At 39.1% G+C, this 20,281-nt stretch overlaps 1 protein-coding gene across 1 annotated transcript; it reads right to left on the bottom strand.

Annotated features, from left to right (window-relative positions):
- Positions 1-17,448: 17,448 nt before the first annotated feature.
- Positions 17,449-20,035, bottom strand: LOC118834426 (putative protein FAM10A4). Its single transcript, XM_036741874.1, has one exon. It carries the CDS (start codon positions 19,942-19,944, stop codon positions 18,586-18,588), a length of 1,359 nt encoding a protein of 452 aa, XP_036597769.1. The 5' UTR covers positions 19,945-20,035; the 3' UTR covers positions 17,449-18,585.
- Positions 20,036-20,281: the final 246 nt, after the last annotated feature.

Genomic DNA, 20,281 nt, shown 5'->3' with positions numbered 1-20,281 from the left:
TTACAATATTGCTGTTACTTTGTACATCATACATTTCACTTTACATAAGCTCATGCAAGTCTTTCCAGGTTTTTCTGAGAGCATCTCTGCACTGCAACTTGTTCAGCCATTCCCCAACTGATGGGCATGACCTCAATTTCCAGTTCTTTGCCCCCAGAAATTAGGTGCTATAAATATTTATAAAGTCTTACAACTCTTTTGGGATACAGACCTAGCAGTGGTATTGCTAGGTCAAATGGTATTCATGGTTTTATAGCCCTTTGGGCATAGTTCCAAATTGCTCTACAGAATGGTTGAATCAGTTCATAACTCCAGCAACAATGCATTAATGTCTCATTTTTTCCCATATCACCTCCAACATTTGCCATTCAACTTTTCTGTCCTATTACCCAATCTAACGGGTATGAGATAGTCCTTCAGTACTGTTTTAATTTTCATTTCTCCAATCAATAGTGAATTAGAGTATTTTTTTTCATATGGCTATAGATAGTTTTGATTACTTCCTCATATCTTTTGATCATTTATCAGTTAGGGGAATTGCTTTGCTTTTTATAAATTTGACTCAGTTCTCTATATGTTTGATTAATGAGGCCTTTATCAGGGAAACTTGCTTCAAAATTTTTATTCACAGTTGCTATTGCTAACTATATTTCCCTCTATCCTATCCCACCACCCCATTTATTCTATTTTCTCTCTCTCCTTTCATCCTGTCACTCCTCGAAAGTGTCTTGCTTCTGACTACCCCCTCCCCCAATCTGCCCTTCCTTCTATCACCCTCCCCTTCTCCCATCCCCTTCCTCTCCTACTCTCCTGTAGGATTAGATTTTGCTACCCAATTGAATGTGTATGTTTTTCCCTCTTTGAGCCAATTCTGATGAAAGTAAGGTTCATTCACTCCCCCTCACTTCCTGCCCCCTTCCCCTCCACTGTGGAAGCTTTTTTGTGCCACTTTTGAGACAATTTACCCCATTCTACTTCTCCCTTTCTCTTGCCCAATACATTCCTCTCACATCCTTTAATTTTATTTTATAGATATCATCCCTTCATATTCAACTCATACCCTCTGTCTATATATACTCCTTCTAACTATTCTAATAATAAGAAAGGTCTTATGAATTACAAATATCATCTTCCCATGTAGGGATGCAAACAGTTTCAGTTTATTAAGTCTCTTATGATTTCCCTTTCCTGATTACCTTTTTGTGCTTCTACCGAGTCTTGTATTGGGAAGTCTAATACTCCATTAAGCTCTAGTCTTTTTATCAAGAATGTTTGAAAATAGTCTATCTCATTGAATATCCTTTTTTTAATCTGAAGGATTATGCTCAGTTTAGTTGGGTAGGTGATTCTTGGTTGTAATCCTAATTCCTTCGTCCTCCAGAATATCATACTCCAAGTGCTCTTGTCCTTTAATGTAGAAGCTGCTAAATCTTGTGCTATTCTGAGTGTGGCTCTATGATGCTTGATCTAGGAACTCTGGAATTTGGTTATAACATTCCTGGCAGTTTTCATTTTGAGATCTCTTCCAGCAGGTGGTCAGTGGATTCTTTCAATTTCTATTTTACCCTCTGGTTCTAGAATATCAGGGCATGATGTCTAGGCTCTTTTTCTGATCATGGCTTTCAGGTATTCTAATAATTTTCAAATTATCTCTCCCAGATCTATTTTTCTGGTCAGTTGTTTTTTCTAAAAACACATTTCACACAGTATTCTATTTTTTCATTCGTTTGATTGTTTTAATGTTTCTTGATTTCTCATAAATTCAATAGCTTCCACTTGCTCCATTCTAATTTTTAAGGAATTATTTTCTTCAGTGAGCTTTCGGACCTTCTTTTTCATTTGGCCAATTCTGCTTTTTAAGGCATTCTTCTCCTCATCGGCTTTTTGGACCTCTTTTTACTATTTGGCCTAGTCTGTATTTGTAAGATGTTATTATCTTTAGTAATTTTTTGTTTCTCTATTTCCAAGCTATGGACTCGATTTTCATGATTTCCTTGCATCACTTTCATTTCTCTTCACAATTTTTTGTCTACGTCTCTTATTTGAGTTTCAAAATCCTTTTAGAGCTCTTCCATGACCTGAAATCAATTCATATATTTCTTGCAGGCTTTGGATATAGGACCTTTGACTTAGTTGTGAAAGTTTTTGTTGTGTATTTTGATCTTCCTTGTCACCATAATAAGTTTCTACAGTCAGAGGTTTTTGTTTTTTTGTTTTGTTTTGTTTTGTTTTTCCTCATTGCTTAGTCATTTCCCCAGCCTATTACTTGATTTTTAACTCTTTGTTAAAGTAGGGCTCTGCTGCCAGGGTGTCCCAAGCTTCAAGGGTTTTGCACAGCTATTTTCAGAGATACTTCTAAGGACCTGTAAGTTTTCAGTTCTTCCAAGGTGGTATGATTTACAGAGAGGTGTTTACTACTCTTCTGTACTATGCTCTGGTCTGAGCACAAGCACACTTTGCTACTCTGGAACTGTGAAGAGGGTCCCCCTCCACTATGGCCTCAAGCTCTTCCATGCTAGTGCTCCTCCTTATCCTGGGACTGCTACCTATGACTGGAACACAGATCCAAGTATGGGCAACAGAGTCCTACATCAGTGCTAGCAAAAAGACCCCAGTAATCTCTTTCTGAGCAATTGTTCAACCTGCTTAACAATCTATAGGCTGAGAGCTCCAGAAGCATACTGTTGCCATTGCTGACTGTCACTCCCAAGGTCTGCTCCTGGTTTGCTGGGGACAGGCTGTGCTGGTGCAGGCCTGGGCTGTACTGTGCTCCTCTCTCATCCAGCCACAACAAACCCTTCCTGCTGACCTTCTAAGTTGTCTTTGGTGTCTGTGGGCTGAGAGATCTGGAAACTACCACTGCTGCCAATGATTCAGCTGCCCAAGGCCTGTTCTGGGTTTGGTGGGGCCTAGTTTGTGCTGGCCTGGTCTGTGCTGGCATGGCCTGCTCTGCACTGTGCTCTTCTCTCACTCTGGTGCAACAGACCTTACTGACCAGCCAAGTTGTTTTGGACTAGAAATTTGTTTCACTCTGTCTTTTTGTAGATTCTGCTGCTCCATAATTTGTTTAGAGTTATTTTTAAAGGTATTTGGAGGGGTTTGGGGGAGAGCTCAGGCCAATCCTGCCTTTACTCCTCCATCTTGGCTCCACCTGCACTTCTCTAGAGACACAGTAAACAAGGCTACCGATAATCACACACTATCATTTATCAGTCATTCACCAGAGCACATAGGTGATGATGATGATGATGATGACCCATGCCATGCTAATGGAATTGGTGAATAAATATTATCTTTTATTTCCATCATCCACCTCACTATATTTCTTCATTAGCCCAGAGGGGTATATGGCACACTCTTTTGTATAACAGTAATCTTTTGGCTAACAAAAGGCTTTTGTTATGTGTTTTCATTCAATTATCACTACCACTCTGTGATGTAGATTAAAACACATGCATGCACACACGCACGCACGTGCACACACACACACACACACACACACACACACACACACACACCTCTTATCATTCACAACTAAGGAGATCGAAACTCAGAAAGGATTAGTGATCTTACAGGGTCATACAGCTAACAAGTGGCAGAGACAGAACACCCATCCAGTTCTTCCAGTTTCAAGTCTAGTATTCTTTCCTCTAAACCTAAATGACTCCTTTTTATTTTTCATGGAATCTGAACAGTTCTTCCTGCCATATTTGTGGAAGAACTCTGTGTCTCTGCTGGATAGCCTAAAAGATATCAAGGTAGAAAAAAGCAATGAAGTTTAGGAGTGACACTGACACATGTAATTTCAGATAATGCTTGCACTGGAAAGAGAACTACAGTAGTTAAGAACTGGCACATGAATTCAAGTCTTGGATCAAGCATTTTCCACCTATATGATCTTGGTCAATCTACTCCATTTTTCTGAGCTTTAGCTGTTCATCAGTAAAATGAAGGACATTGTACTAGTGCTACCTATGTCATTGTTCAGTTGTGTCCAACTCTTCATGACCTCATTGACCATCCTATCCATGGGGCTTTCTTGGCAAAGATACTGGAGTGGTTTGTCATTTCTTTCTCCAGTGGATTAAGGCAGGGTCACACAGCTAATAAATATCGGAGATCACATTTGAACTCAGGTCTTCCTGATTCCAGGCCCAGTACTCTATCAACTGAGTCACCTAGCTGTCTATCACATGGTTGTTCTTAGTGTAATGTTAGGCTTCAGTGGCTACACTTGGATAGCCACTCACCAATGTAATTGTAACAATATATCACCCCTCACACCAGTTTGTAGATACCCACTCTATTGGGAAAAGGAAGGGTGGGTAAGGGTGAGTTGAGTTCTATTACAAGCCCAACATGTGTCATACCTCAGTTCCCCCTGTTCCTCTGCTCTTGGACCTAGCTTTTTGTAGCATAGAGAAGTGCCATGCTGCTGTTATTGAAGCCTGAACAATTTCTGCCCCTTTGTAGTTTGGATCTCTGGCACAGGGTAGAGATCTGGCACTTGATTTCCTTTACAAGCACAAAGCTTTGCTGCTGAGAGTGTAGTGGGCACAGGGAAAGGGGGTGCTTTGTGAGTGCTTTAGAGGTTAGAGTTTATTAGCCTTTTCTGCTGTTTATTGAATTTTTATCTTGTGTTCTTGGTGCCCTGGATCATGGAAACTGTTGAGATTATATCTGGTGCATAATTCCTATTTTGGAGATGTTTGAGAAATCATCATTGGAGAAAATGTCTTATCCCTAATTTTATTTATTGTTCATGTGACCCCATCTTTAGTTTCTTACCCAGAACTTTGCCATCCTTCTCAATGATTTCTCGTTTCCTTACAGAGATATAATCTCTACCACATGAATAATCAGGACAGGGGAACATCCATTAGTTCCAGCAAGTTTTGCAAAGCTCTCTGTAATGCCCCTAAGTTTCACAAGAGGACAGCAGATCCTTCAAATTTTATATCAGGTTGATAAATATCCTCCTTGGTAACCATCTTTAGGAAATCCAACTCTACCAATAATTACTTATTCCTGCAACAACTCCTGGAACAATATCATACATTTGGACCTATAAAGCCCCATCATCATTTCTTGGAGCACAAGAAGCTACTTCCTTCTATGATGTTCTAGATTGCCACCCCTCCCACCATAAGAATGGGATTATACTTAATAACGATGCATAGAATCACTATTCTTCTTTCCTTCTCTGTATCACACCTTTCTCCCTTCTAACTTCCTAACATAGATTTGCAATTTTCACTGCTTCCTCAGATCATCATTCTTCTTTGTTTCCTCCCTAAAGCATTTCTCCCATTTTTCAAGAAGTCTTCATTCTTTCAATAAGTCATCCATACTTGGATCTGAGTAGATTCCTCTAGTACTTCACCTTTTACTTCAACATGGAGAGAAGCATGCATTATGTACACACATACATATTACTTGATACTGACAGAGACAAAAACCTAACTCACTTGAAGCAGGATATGTCTTTCTTTGCCTTGCCTCTTTGTGGTGCCTTTCACTAACTTCCATTGTAAAAGATAGTTTTCCATGACAATTCATTGTGCTATTCACTGTTCAATCACTGATGACCTATGAACATGGTTTTCTGTATTTCTGGCAAGATGTCATGATTTCCTGATTTATGACATGACTATCTTGCCCAGTTAGCTTTATCAGTCACACATTACCTCCAAGACCTAATACAAAAAGAAGTTGTTTCAAATTATCCTCAGTATAGGACTCTCAAGCATTTATTTGCTAACCATCTGAATTCTATATAATTAAATCCAATTAGGCACCACTTTTCTACTCTTTCATTTGAAGCTCGTATATATTCTTGAGCTTCTCCAGACAGTATGTTCTCTGTCTCTGAAGGGTATAATGATTTAATCATTTATAGCATTAAAATATTAATTCCTTGAGGGTAAAGGCTGTTTTTGTTTCTCCTTTTTATTTCCAGAAGAACATATTCAGTGCTTAATAAATGTTTATTGTTTGATCCAAGGTTCATTTACTCTTCTAAAGCCTTTTGTTGTTTTGTGAGTTGATACTACTGGTGAAGTCTCTCTTCTCTGTAATATTTTGCTAGGTAATTTTTACTCTAAGACAATTTCAATGTTCTTCAATGGGATTACTTTTAGTGATAGGGTCTGAGATAGTCTCTGAGAGCTTTTAGTCTCTTCATTGTACAACTATTTAACATCAATTAAATTGCTTTAAGAATGTCACCAATTAGAGTCAATATCTTTTCTTTTTATCTATTTCCCATATTTTTTCATCAATATGTTATTGATTTTTGCCTCAAGAAAGACCATAGGAGATCCAGTGAAGAATTTGGGAGACTTATTTCATTTCCATAGATGATAAGGTCTTACAGGTACTCTTTATTTTTAGATGCCACTGTACTAATTACCCCAAACAGGAGACAATGCAGCCTCCTTAATAATATTCCTAATCCCTCAAAAGAGTTTGACCTAATTGTTCTCAGAAGAAAAACCAAGTAGATGAAGATTCCTTATTGTCTAGATAGGGGTTCTTAATCTGAGGTTACAAACTTTTAAAAATATTTTTGATAAATTTGATAAAATATATTCAATAAATATATTTAAATATAATTAGCTTCCTTTGTAATCCTATATACCTTATCTTATATATTTAAAAACATTATTCTGAGAAGGGGTCCACAGGTGTTACTGGATTGCCAAAGAAGTCTATGACATTAACACCACCAAGTCCAGACTATCATATCAACTTGAATGAACATCTTATGTACCTTGTCCATGTGTATCTCCATGTGTATCTTTATGTATGTATAGATTAGAAGATGGACCTGTGATTTCACTGGAAGGGTGGATATTTTGGTATATTCATTTCCCATCCAGCAATACTCCTCTAGACTTTATCATTCCCTGAGGAACCTCATCGTCCTGTAAGATCACATCGACTCTAGGACTTATACCTCCTCAGTGCTCCCTGCCTTAGGGCCCCCTCATTCTTCTGACTGGAGAGAGTGGAGGGTGGAGATTAGAGAGATCTTCTCAGAACCTCCATTTTTAAGGAGAGCATCCAGACTCTTCATTTACCATCTGGCTGCATTCCTCCCAATTTTATCATACTTTCCCACCTACTTTTTTATTTCCTCCCCCTTCAGCTTCTTTTTGTATTTTGTCTTCCCCCATTAAATTGTGAGCTCTGAGAGGGCAGGGATTGTCTTTTGCCTTTGTTTTCCTGGCTTAGCACAGTGAGTGTCACATAGTAGATGCTTAATAAATATTTATTGACTAACTGAATAGGGAGCTGATGAGGAAAGTCCTTCTGCCAGTATAGATTGCTACATATTTTACAACTTATATTTTTGAAGAATTGCACTGGACATTGAGAAGTCAAATGACTTGCCCATCATCAGGATCTTTCAGTCAGGACTTGAACCCAGGTCTTGAGTCTGAGACAGAGACAGGGGCAGAAGCAGAGGCAGAGAGAGAAACAGAAGTCTTTAACAAGAGACAAAGACAGAGAGACAGAGAGAGGGAAGGGTAGAGGGAGGGAGAGAGAGATAGAAAGTAACAAACAGAGAGCCAGAGAAAGACAAATAGAGATCTAGATGCAGAGAGGGAGGGAGGGATACAGTAGGAGGTGGAGAGGAAGGAAAGAAAGAAGGAAGGAAGGAAGGAGAAAAGAAAGAAAATTCCAGACAGAAACATGAAGAGGCTGAGAGGAGGGAAAAGTGGAAAGAAGGAGCCAATCCATCAGCAGGGATGGACAACAAGAATCAACTGGTAGGGGTGTTGAGGAGGAACCCTAAAAGACTGTCACTGAAGGCTGCCTCCTTTTTCTGATCCATAACCCCATCAGAGAGAAGTTAGCTGAATTATAGAGCATGGGGGCGTTGCCTGTCAGGATTCTTGAATTATTACACTGGAGCTGGAGCCAAAGTCAGGGAGTCCCATGGTTTCTAGTTCAGACAAAGGAGCACTAAGAGTTTTTCCCCTACCTTTGAGATTAAGTGTCACCTATGTGGCATAAGACTCCTGAGCTTTTATTGTAAGAGGAGGGGTGGGGCGGGGGAGAGAGAGAGAGAGAGAGAGAGAGAGAGAGAGAGAGAGAGAGAGAGAGACAGAGAGAGAGGTCTGTTGAGAATGATTGAGATGGATTTCTGACACTGGGATGAGCAACAGAAAGAGGGTCCATGATTGTATGTGGCCAGCAATGACCATTGCTATCTACTAAAGGGTTGTAGACTTGAGTCACACTATACTGACATCCAGAGGGAACTTGAAGGGGAATCCTGGGAATATGAAAGACCTCGGCAGAAGATAGAGCCTGAGAAGTCATACAAGAAAGGATCAGAGGCAAAATTTTCTATGTGTACCATGTATATGCCTAATGCTATTCAAGCCCCTGGGGAAGTTTGCTTACTGAGGGATAATTATTTCTTTTGGGATCTAATGGGACTGCTAAGTGGTTTCCTCTTGCCCCAAAATAAAGGTTCATCTTTTGAGTAAGATATTGAAGTTCTCAGTTCATTTGAGTGTGTGCCACAAAACTGAGAGAAGTGAAAGGCCCCACAAAATGTATATAGACCCTATATATCAGGTAGGACACTATGATTCCAAGGCTACAGACAAGTAATTTTTCTGGCAATTATTCACTTTTTTTTGTTACATGACATCTCACCCCCACCTTTGGCAATTTTATGAAGCCCATGGACCCATTCAGAGATTCAAATGATAATACTTTTAAATGTAAAAGAAATAAGATTACAAAGCAAACAAATTGTATTGAAATATAGTATGTATATACATGCACTGTATATATTTGTATAATATATCTAATCATATATATATAATATAAATTGTCTCTTATATTATTAATGTGTTTTTGCTTAATTTGAAGATCTTCCTGTCCATTAATAGGCCCATGTGACCTACTTAAGTCACCTGGAAGCCTAAGTCACATGAAGCCTGTGGTAGGAGGAGCCCACTGAATGGGTGGAGCAGGAAAGGGTGAAGCAGAACTGAGAGGAAGTGAGGTCAGAGCAGTTAGAGCTGTGGGAGAGGGAGGACACAGGCGTGGAGACAGCTAGGATTGTGTGTGTTTGTGGGAAGGCCCCAGCATGGGGAGGGGAAGGCTTGGGAATGGTGGTGCCCCCTGCAGTGATAATGAGTATTAACTTCTTTGTTGCTATGATGGATTTGGTTTTCTGGTGTTGGGATTGGGCTTTCTGGTCTCTGAATAAATATGTGCATGGTTCTGCCTTCCATATGGAGAGTCTGTTATATTTTGTGATTCAGAACTATGCCAGCATATTCACAGTTGCTGTTGGTGCTGTGAATATTTCCTTGGAAGTCCATTTAGCATCATGAACAGGATCACAAGGTATCTATTTGGAGGCAGAAGGACTTTAGAGGAAGAAATGGATATCCCAGGATGGGAGGATTTACCTTATTCCTCCCCAGCCAGGGAATGGGCTAAAAGCACCAGACCCTGTGAAAACTGGGAACAGAGGCTATGGAAAGGAGAACCTAGGGATTTAGAAAGATGTTTGCAAGGAATACCGATAAAACCAGGGAAAGAACTGGCTGGGGTGTGTAGAAGAGGCTGGGTTTTACTAAGAGGTTACCATATTATATGTAAAAAACAGAGACAAACTGTTGATGGAGAAAGCTCAGATGGAAAGGAAATTGACTGGTTTGCATGGGAATTCTCAGTGTTCAGGCTCTTTTTTAGAAGAGCATACTGGAGGGTCTCTGGTGGTAGGAGAACAAATTACTGTTCAGGAATCTGCTGGTTTGTATGAGAATCTCTCTGTTTATTTAGCTAAGAGAAAAATGTGAAAAACTAACAATAGGAATGTGCAGGCTGGGTCAAGTTGCCACAACAACTGCCAGGAGAGTGCTTGGAGGAGAACAAAACAAAGCTAAATGAAGAGGTTTCTGTATACCCAATACTAAAAAGAAAGCAGGAGAAGCAGGGGGGAAGCACAGTGTTCAGGTAGATGACTGAGGATTTTACTCAGCAGGAGGTCACATACTTTGAGTCAGTTCACCTAAAGGATGGGGGAATCATTAATATCTTGGATGGTGATAATCAGTGATGAAGGGGCCAGAAGAGTATTGATAGGTAGCATGGATTGCTTGAAATTCATAGGTATTAGAATCCTTTTGTACAGCAAGCTTTTAGGGATCACCATTTTCTGGGAGGTAACAATACAACCAATCTATTAGATTTAGCAGTAGATGTATGTAATAGGCAATATCCTACTGACTCTATGTAGCCTAGTGGAGATAGGCCCTGGTATTCACTTAAGGATTGTATGAGAAAGTTAAAGGAGGAGGTAATGAAGACAGCAAGTATGACTGGAAATGCCAAGGCTTATCACAATACCCCCTTAGCAGTTTCTCATAGAAATATCATAGTGATGATAGCTCTTCCTGCTTATAAGCGCCTAATTATGATTCTACTAATCGGGAAAATAGGGCACCCTCTTTTGGAGGTCCTGGATAAGATTTCACAGTTAAGTGACTTAGGGGAGTGGGGAAAAGATAAATTTCCTGCAAAGAGAAGTATAGCCAGCAGATTCAAAGTCAGAATAGATTGACAAGAAAAGAATTGTTTACTGCTCTATTGAGAGCAGGGTAGATTTTGGAAGAATAGATCATATTCCAACTAATGAACTACACAAGATGTACTGAGAAAAGGGGCTTAGATAGAATAAGGAAGTAAGAACTACAGATCCTCCTGAATCCTTGTATCCAAGTTTGTTACACCTTCAGGGAGAATAGGAAATTGGCCAAGTTCCAGTCCAAATTAAAGAAATGCACAGAAAGGAATACAGACCCCATATAAATTTGATCATATATTGGAAAAACAGATCAAATACTGTAACTAGGGCATTAATAGATACTGGGGCAAAGGCCTCCCTTATATATGGAAATCCTGATAAGTATTGTGTACCAGATGGACAGGATGAAATTACCAATACTATAAAGGAATATGTTGAGGCAGGAGTGTTAGCTCATACAACCACTCAATGGTATAATCCTGTATGGCCAGTATGAAAGTCAGATGGGATGTGGAGAATCATAGTGGATTATAGACAATTGAATAAGGTGACTCCTCCCTTGTATGCTGCTGTTCCAGATACTGTTACCTTAATAGAAAGGATCCAGAAATATGATGAGACCTGGTAAACACTTACTGATTTAGCCAATGCTTTCTTTACAATCCCAATAGACTCTAAACAACGGGACCAGTTTGCTTTCATGTGGCAGGGCCGACAATATACTTTTTTACCTGCCTGCCACAGGGATATTTTCATAGCCCAACTATTTGTCATAGGATTGTGGCTGAACATTTGGATGAATTAGAGCTACCTGGTGTACAGCTTACTCACTACATAGATGATATTATGATACAGGGAAAAAAAAATGTAAAAGAAGTGGAGAAGAACTTGATGCTTTTGATTAAGCATATGAAAAGCAAAGGGTGGGAAATTAACCCTGCAAAGATTCAAGGGCCAGCTCAAACTGTAAAATTTTGGAATGGAATGGAATAAGGGGCTACAAGAGATTCTCCTGCAAGCCTGACAAAAGATTCAGGATTTTCCTATCCCTACCAATAAGAAAGAGACCCCGAAGTTTATAGCATTATTTGGATATTGAAGACACCATATTCCACATTTACGACAGATTTTGAAACCCTTACATAAAGTTACTAGAAAAAAATTTGAATTTCACTGGGGACTTGAGCAGAGTTTAAAGCTTTTGAAGAAGCTAAAGTTGCTATGCAATTGGCCCTAGATTTATGGCCTAAGCAAAATGGTCCTGCAGAATTATAAGTGACTGTACAGGATGAATATGCAAACTGAAGTTTATGGCAAAAACAACAAAGCTGAAATGTACCCTTAGGATTTTGGTCTAGGAAACTCCCTTCATCTGGAGTTCAATATTCCCCTTTTGAAAAGCAGTTGTTAGCTGCATATTGGGCTTTGGTAGAGACTGAACAACTGACTCAGCCAGGAAGTAATTATTAAGACCTAGAATCTCAATTACGAGCTGGGTAATGAGTACCCCACCTTCTCACAGAATTGGACACGTGCAAGAGGCTAGCATAATTACATGGAAATGGTATCTTCAAAATAGATCTAAAACAGGCAAAAATGGAGTTTCTTCTCTACATGAATCTATAGCAAACATAGATACTGAGGGGAATAATACACTCCCCGAACCAAAGCAACAGTTGACATAGTCCTTGATAAAGTGGAATGAGGGACATGATGGATTAACTGAAGAACAAAAGAAACAAAAGAACAAAAAGAAACAAGCATGGTTTACTGATGGGACTGCAAAGTATTTTGGCTGCAGAAGACATTGGAAAGTGATAGTCTATAACCACGTACTAGGCAGACTTTGGAAAGTACTGGGACAGGTGGAAGTAGCCAATATGCTGAACTTATGGCAGTACATCAAGCTATCAAAACAGAACAAGGAGGATAATGTCATATATTCACTGATTCATAGGTGGTAGCTAATGGGTTAGCTACATGGATGCCTATGTGAAAAAACCAGAATTGGGAGATTCATGGCAAACAAGTTTGGGGCAAAGAATTATGGTTACTAATTTGGTTACTAATTTGTCAGTTTTTCATGTAAATGCTCATGTATCCCTCACCACTCCAGAACATGAGTACAATGCACATGCTCATTGACTAGCAAAGATTGCTACTCAACATGTTGTCCCTACCCTGACACCAACTGATGATGTGGTACTAGCAAAATGGGTCTATCAAATGACCTGCCATCACATACCAGTGGGCACAAGATCAAGGTATTAATATTTCTCATTGATTGTTAAAACAAGTAGCAGAGGAATGTTATATATGTCAATTGGAAAAGGAACAAGTTGTTCCTCAGGTAGTAAGTAGAGAGATAGCATGGGGAAAAGTTCCAGCCCAAATTTGGCAGTTAGATTACATTGGACCCCTACCCCAAGATAAAGGATGCAAATTTATATGTAACTTTTGTTGACACCTATTCAGGTGTTCTAGTGACTTGTCCTTATAAGAATGCAACCCAGAAAAACACCTGTAAAATTGTAGACATCATAAGTCCATATTATGGAACCCCAATGCAATTTCAAAGTGACAATGGGTCATATTTTAAAAGTAATGAAGAGATACTGTATATTACACAATATAAAATGGATACATCACATTCCATACTACCCATAAGCATCTGGGTTAATTGAAAGAATGGATTATTGAAAGAATAGTTAAGAAAGTTAAGTTCTAATAATTTGTATCAATATTGGAAGGATAATTTGTTCACTGCTTTATGTAATTTGAATAATAGAACATTGGGAGAAAGTAGTCCTCTAGCCAGAATGAGGACCCCAAATCTGCAAATTAGAAAACAACAAACACATAAGATCCCAAATATGGAGTATTGGACTGTGTGGTAAGACGTCCCAGCACCATATCCAGGAATACCTGGTTCAGTAGGTTATGATTTACATTGTTTAGAAGACTTCCGTTTGGATGGAACACAAATAAGAAAAATCTCTACTGTAATATGTAAGAGAATCCCTAAGAATCATTTTGTACAGATATGACCTAAATCAGGGTTAGCAGCTCAAGGAATACATACATACATACATATATATATATATATATATATATATATATATATATATATATATATATACATATATATATATATATATACACACACACACACATATATATATGTATTGGCTGGAGGTATATATATATATATGTATTGTGTATATATATATGTATTGTATATATATATATATATGTATTGTATATGTATTGGCTGGAGTGATAGATTATAATTATCAAGGAGAAATTATTGTGACATTCCAAAATTTAGGTGAAGAACCCATACAGTTTTGTAAAAATTATAGAATAGTTAAAGTGATTATTCCTTGTGAAATAATATCCCTTGTGAAAATTGACCCTCTTTCCAAAATAACTACCAGAGGAACTGAAGGGTTTTGTTCTACTGATAGAATAAAATTGGAAGCTAAAGTACGGGTAAAGCAAAAGCCAGACGATGTTCCAAAGGCTGTGGAAATTATAGCACATAGAAAGATAATACCGTAACTGCTGTTTATTTGGGAGAAGATGATTACCAAATTGTACCCTTAACTCATATATTCTACCATGAATGAGGCTATGATAGTGGGTTCATGGACTCCAGAAGCACGGCTGACCCTGTATCTACCCTGCTTCTGGTTATTGTCTCATTTCTTTTTGGCTTTTTGTCTGTTCATCTTGTTTGATGAATTTGTTTCCTGCAGGCTTAGTACCCTCCACCTGCAGATGCCTGATTGTTTAAGCCAGATGTCACCCCCTGTCCATGACTGTGATGTGTCACCCCTGGACCTGGCATTGACCAAGCTCTGGATGCCAGCTAAAGAACTGACCTCTCGAATGGGACCTCTTGGGGCAGGGACAGCTCTATGTCCAATTTCAGCAGGAAATAGCCATGGAAGAAAAGACTTTCGCCCCTTACCCCAAGATTTTGAGAGCCCCATTCATTTGAAGAGAGAATGATGGGGTACATGTGCTCAAACCCCACCCTAAGATATTGTTTTATGTGCATATTTTGTGTTATCCCTGCTATATTGTTGTACAATTCTGTTGACACCAGTTGCCCGATTGACTTATACAATGGAAAAGAAAGATGTTGGGGCCAAAGGTATTGTTAATGTATTTTTGCTTAATTTGAAGATATTCCCATCCATTAATAGGCCCATGTGACCTGCTTAAGTCACCTGGAAGCCTAAGTCACATGAAGCCTGGGGTGGGGGGAACTCACCGAATGAGTAGAGCAGGAAAGGGTGAAGCAGAACTGACAGGAAGTGAGGTCAGAGCAGTTAGAGCTGCGGGAGAGGGAGGACGCAGGCGTGAAGACAGCTAGGATTGTGTGTGTTTGTGGGAAGGCCCCAGCATGGGGGGAGGGGAAAGGCTTGGGAATGGTGGTGCCCCCTGCAGTAATATGGGTATTAACTTCTTTGTTGCTATAACGAATTCAGTTTTCTGGTGTTGTGATTGGGCTTTCTGGTCTCTGAATAAATATGTACTTGGTTCCACCTTCTATATGGAGAATCTGTTATATTTTGTGATTCAGAACTATGCCAGCATATTCATAGTTGCCATCAGTGCTGTGAATATGGCCTTGGTGCTACATCTCTCTATAGATATCTATAATATTATATATATATATACATATATATATATATATACATATATATATATATATATACATATACATATACATATATATGTGTGTGTGTGTGTGTATATGATATTTACATTACAATTGATAGTGTTACTATACAAGTGATGTTTTGCACTGACAACATCCTGTAATGTAGGGGTTCTAACATCAGGTCCTTATATATTAATTTATATTTTATATTATCCAAAATATATTATATTAATTATATAGCTAAGTAAATATACAAACTCTAGTTTATATATCATAGAGAGTTATCTATAATATATTTACATTATACCTATTTTATATTTAAATATTTACATTACACCTGACAATGTTACTTTGCAAGTGATGTTTTGCACTGATAACATCTTGTAGTGCTGGAGCTCTAAACACTGGATATTAGAAACATGAATTATTTATATAGATGTATGAATATGTATTTGTATATTATATAAACTTGAGTTTATATAAAATACCTAGTATTATAAATTAATAAATCTGTAGATATCTATACATAACTAAACTTAAGTTTATATATGATTATATAGAAAGATTATAGATTATATAATACACATGTATGTGTGCATAGATGTGTATTGTGTATATATATCTACATGGACATGTATGTGTTTGACAATTACATATGTACATCTATTTTTCACATTCACACACATACGTGTGTGTGTGTGTACTTAATGTTTAAAACCCCTATACTACAGGATGTTGTCAGTGCAAAACATCACTTACATAGTAGCACTGTCAATTATGATATACAGATTAGATTATTTCTATCATTAAATAAGCCCCAATTAAAAGTTAAATATTGCTCCCAGAAAGTTGAAAATATGCAATAAGTCTGAAGGTCATAGGCTATTTTCTATTACTTCTTTAAATCATATTTTTAAAGAAATAAAGTCAAAGAAGAAAACATTTGCAAAAACATCCGCTTCAAAAAAGTAAAATGCAGTCATGGCTAATGCAGTGTGCACAGTGTTTCTACGTCTGCTCAAGATCATGACAATAATTAGCAGAGGCACTGTTTTTATTCTTTCCATTTTGTTCTATTTAAAAGGAAAGCACAGAACACTTGACATCTACTTTCATACTGACAGGGCAGAAGATAGACTCAGTTTTTCTGTCTCATAGTTCTTTTCAGGTTATTTTTCTTACTATCTTAGGCTCATTTTTAAAATGAAATTTGTGCAATGCAACTTCTGGGGAGCTTATATACTATCTCTCTCTAACTGGTGGAATTTGATTTTGATATATTCAAAGTGTGGTGATCTTGTGTATCATGAAAACTGTCCTCTGTAGAACTTTCTCCCCAAACTTAAAGATATTTGCAAATAAAAGGAATGAAAAATCTGTTATGTATAACCTCACGTTCACCAACAAAGGTAAACACTGCGTAACATCTGGATTTGCAAACACACCTCATTCTAAGTGTTACTTTTTTTCTCCTAGGTCATTTTTATAAGAAGCCAAGCAAATAGTGGAGAGGTCTAGTCCTTTCTCCCACTGTCCTCTGGCCTTTTCTCATAATAAAAGAGATAAAATCTTCAAAATCCATTTCCTCTTCTAAACCTGATTTGTCTATATGATGAAAGTGTTTTTGCTGATGGTGGCAAAAAGATGGGTAAAATAAGTATACCTCAGAGATCATCTAATGCCAGCCCCTACTTTTACAGATAACTATCATTTCTGCTTTTTAAATTTCTCCTATCCACAGCTATTTCCTGTCCATAAACTTAGTTGACCAGCCTGCCTGATCTAATGGAAAAGACCCTTCTTCTATTACTATGCTAACCCAATGGATTAACTCTACCCCCATCCTTTATTATAATTTCTCAGACTTAGAGCCTGAGAATTCCTATTCCAAGCTCCCTGCCACTGCATCCCATTAGAATGGACATCTGTTCATCTACAATCCCTCAGCCCAGCCTTCTACTCTTGAACAATCATAACTGCCCAACTTACCAAGCTTGGCCTTATCGAGGGATGAGGCCCTGTGTGTTAACCTTGCTACATTGTGACCTGCTGATGCAGTAGAAATGTTGATTATAAACATATTATCTAATTATGAACAATTATCTGAAATTATCTACCATAGCAGAATTCAATCAACAACATGATTATATATTTTAAATCTGTGCTTTTGTGGGTAGATATGTCCCCACAAGGATCCAGTGCAACCAATAACGTTGAAGCAACCAGTCAGCTTTTACTTTATTGAAGTTGACATGACTGAAAAAAGGATATCTAATTTTCACTTTACAATTGTATGATGGTCCCTTTTCTTTTCCTGGTACCAAAGGTACCACTTTAGGCAAGAAGCACAACTATACCCCACAGGTAAGGGACACTAACATATCCATATTAAGGATAGAGAGATTAAGAGATTTAGAGTACTTCATAGAGCAAAGCCTCTCCTTCCTTATGAATGCAGCCATTGCATTATCGCCATCTAATAAGTACTAACACATTTTGCAGACACTTCTACCTTCAACAGAAATCCCTAATGTACAAATGCCCCCCACTAAACAAAACAAAAAACAAATGGGAAGATGAACCTCAGTGTTGCCCCTTTGGTCAAATGAACATTGTCACCGTGAGCTGCCTTCAGTGAATTTCTGGCCTCTGGCATTCATTGAGGAATGAGCTGTCTACTCCCAAATCCCAATGCAGACCATGTCTTTGGCCCCAGTTCCTGACTGGAATCCTTTCAGGCATCATCAATAACTTCTGCTCTTTTAAGAATATACCTTACAAATTAAGCTAGATCAACAGAGATTTTCTCCAGTGACTTGCAAACAAGTGTATGTATGTAGTCTGACTTTTCATTTTGATCAAGAAGGTTAAGAACGGTAATTCATTCTTTCTCCCTAGGTAGTCCAAGAATATTTTGCATAAGTTATATGCCTGATACTCTAAAGAGGAAAACAAATATGTTCCTTGGATTCAAAAGGCAAATATTTGAAATTCAGAAAGTTGTTTCCAAATACTGTGGAAATTGGATGCTTAGTATGGAGTCATGATTTTTTCAGTCACATTTTGTTCAAAAGGAAATAAATACATATAAATCTCATTGTTAATGCAAAGTGTGCTATAAAGCTCCTAAATAGCTTGTGAAGTAAGGAACAACACACAATGGAACTTGGGAGGAAGAAGCAGGAACTATCATTTAAAGGAGGAGGGGGGTATGATATAATTACTGACAGCAGGATCTGCATTTGGTATATGTCAGCAGTGATATGGCACCAGTCTGGGGTTATTTTTAGTTGTTTGTTGTTTGGGCTTTTTTTTTTTTTTTAGTATTTATTGTTAGGCCTCAGGTCCCACCTTATTGATCTTCTTCACTGACATCTTCCAAATCCTTATAATAGGGCAGCCGCCTATTACGACGTACTTCTTCTTCACTAGATGCAACCTCCAAGTCCTCACTCCTCCCTTTCCGCAAACGTCTTCGTTCATAGTTATCGAGAAAATCGTCAAAGCGCTGTCCCGGGAGCCAAAGATCTTCTTCATTAGATGGATCCACAACCTCAAAGCTTTCTTCACTGGGAACATCATCGAATTCCTCATCAGGGTCCATATCTTCACTTGTCATGTCCTCATACCCTCCAAATTTGTTAGACAATTTGCTGAAGAAATTCATAACTTTTGCATTGTTCTTATACCTGCCCATGGTTTCTGGATACCGGGCCACATCTTGGAATGCCTGCATGACTTCTGCATCTTGCATAGCTGCAAGAATTTCTGGGTCGGCAAGAATTTCATTGAGCACTGGTTTCCCAGGTATACTCCGCATTCTTCTTCTCATTCTCGGAATTTCTCCAAGAAAAAATTGGAAAGGGGCAAAGTGAGCTGCCTTTCTCCTGTCCTCTTCCTCTTTTTTGGCTTTATCATACTCCTCTCGAGCCTTCCTCATTCTTTCTACCCTTTCTCGGTACTTTCGCTCTTCACGTCTCTGCTCACGTTTCTTCTGGCGGAGCTCTTTTTTTCGCCGATGTTCTTGAATCCTCTGGAGCCTTGGTTGAATATCCTTAAGCACAGCATTGGCATCTTCATCAAAGTCCAGTTTACAAGACAAGGACAGATCCTGGCCTGCTTCCTCCCAGTGGCCCAGAAGTCTGTGTGCTTTCCCTCTCCATTTGTACGGTTCAGCTGTATGGGGGTTTAGATCAATTGCCTTGCTACAGTCTCTGATGGCAGCATTTGGCTTCTGCAATTCAATAAAGATACTGGCTCTTAGGGTATATAAAATGGCCAACCAAGGATTCAATTTGATGGCCTCTGTGAATAGTTCAAGGGCTTTCTGATATTCACGATTATGTAGGGCATCGAGGCCCTTCACCTTCATCTCGTTGGCCTGATCGATCATCTCATCCGTTACCTCTGCCGTTGCATCTCCCATTTCCTGAGGGCCGTCCAAGTCGTCTTCAATCACTCCTTCCTTATCAAGTTCTAGATCACTTTCCTCAGTTTCGATGTCTTCTCTCCTGTAGTATTCCTCCCGTTTCTTTCTTTCTGCCTCCCCTCCCTTGAATCTTTCTTCTGATCTCATTTTTCTTGGAGTAGAGGGTATCCTCCCACCCAAGCTCTCCACCCACTCCCTCAGGAAGCGCAGCTCCTCGCTGTACAGTCGGGCGGGGTCTTGTTGACACAGTTTCACAAAGGCCCGGAGCTTGCTGGTGTCCATGTCAGGGGGAGTTGGGGAGGGGAGAGGGACGCGGCGGCGCTGACTTGGACTTTGGCGTTGGCGTTGGCGTTGGCTGGGCAAAGAGGGGGCGGGTGAGGGGGCCGCAGAGGAGCCTCGCGCTGGGGTTCGGACGCGCCGCGGGGACTCCAGGAGCTTCGGCGCATCTGGAGTCTTGAGCTGAGGAGCCAGTACAGACAGACAGATGCCTGCAGGAAAGATGGAAGGAGGGAGGCTGACGGCCTCAACCATTGCAATTTGCCAGGCAGGATGGCTTCAGTATTTTGAAGGAAAAGAGGCAGTCTCGGGTAAAGAAGTAGCTGAGCAGCAAGTAAGGCCC

This window comes from Trichosurus vulpecula, chromosome 1 (assembly GCF_011100635.1).
Source record: "Trichosurus vulpecula isolate mTriVul1 chromosome 1, mTriVul1.pri, whole genome shotgun sequence".
Classification (NCBI taxonomy): Eukaryota; Metazoa; Chordata; class Mammalia; order Diprotodontia; family Phalangeridae; genus Trichosurus; species Trichosurus vulpecula.
Note: the sequence above shows the minus strand (reverse complement) of the source record. Positions and strands in the feature narration are given on the sequence as shown.

What these genes read in the sequence shown, in the direction of transcription:
- LOC118834426 (XM_036741874.1), bottom strand. Translation starts at nt 19,944, where the DNA reads ATGGACACCAGCAAGCTCCGGGCCTTTGTGAAACTGTGTCAACAAGAC.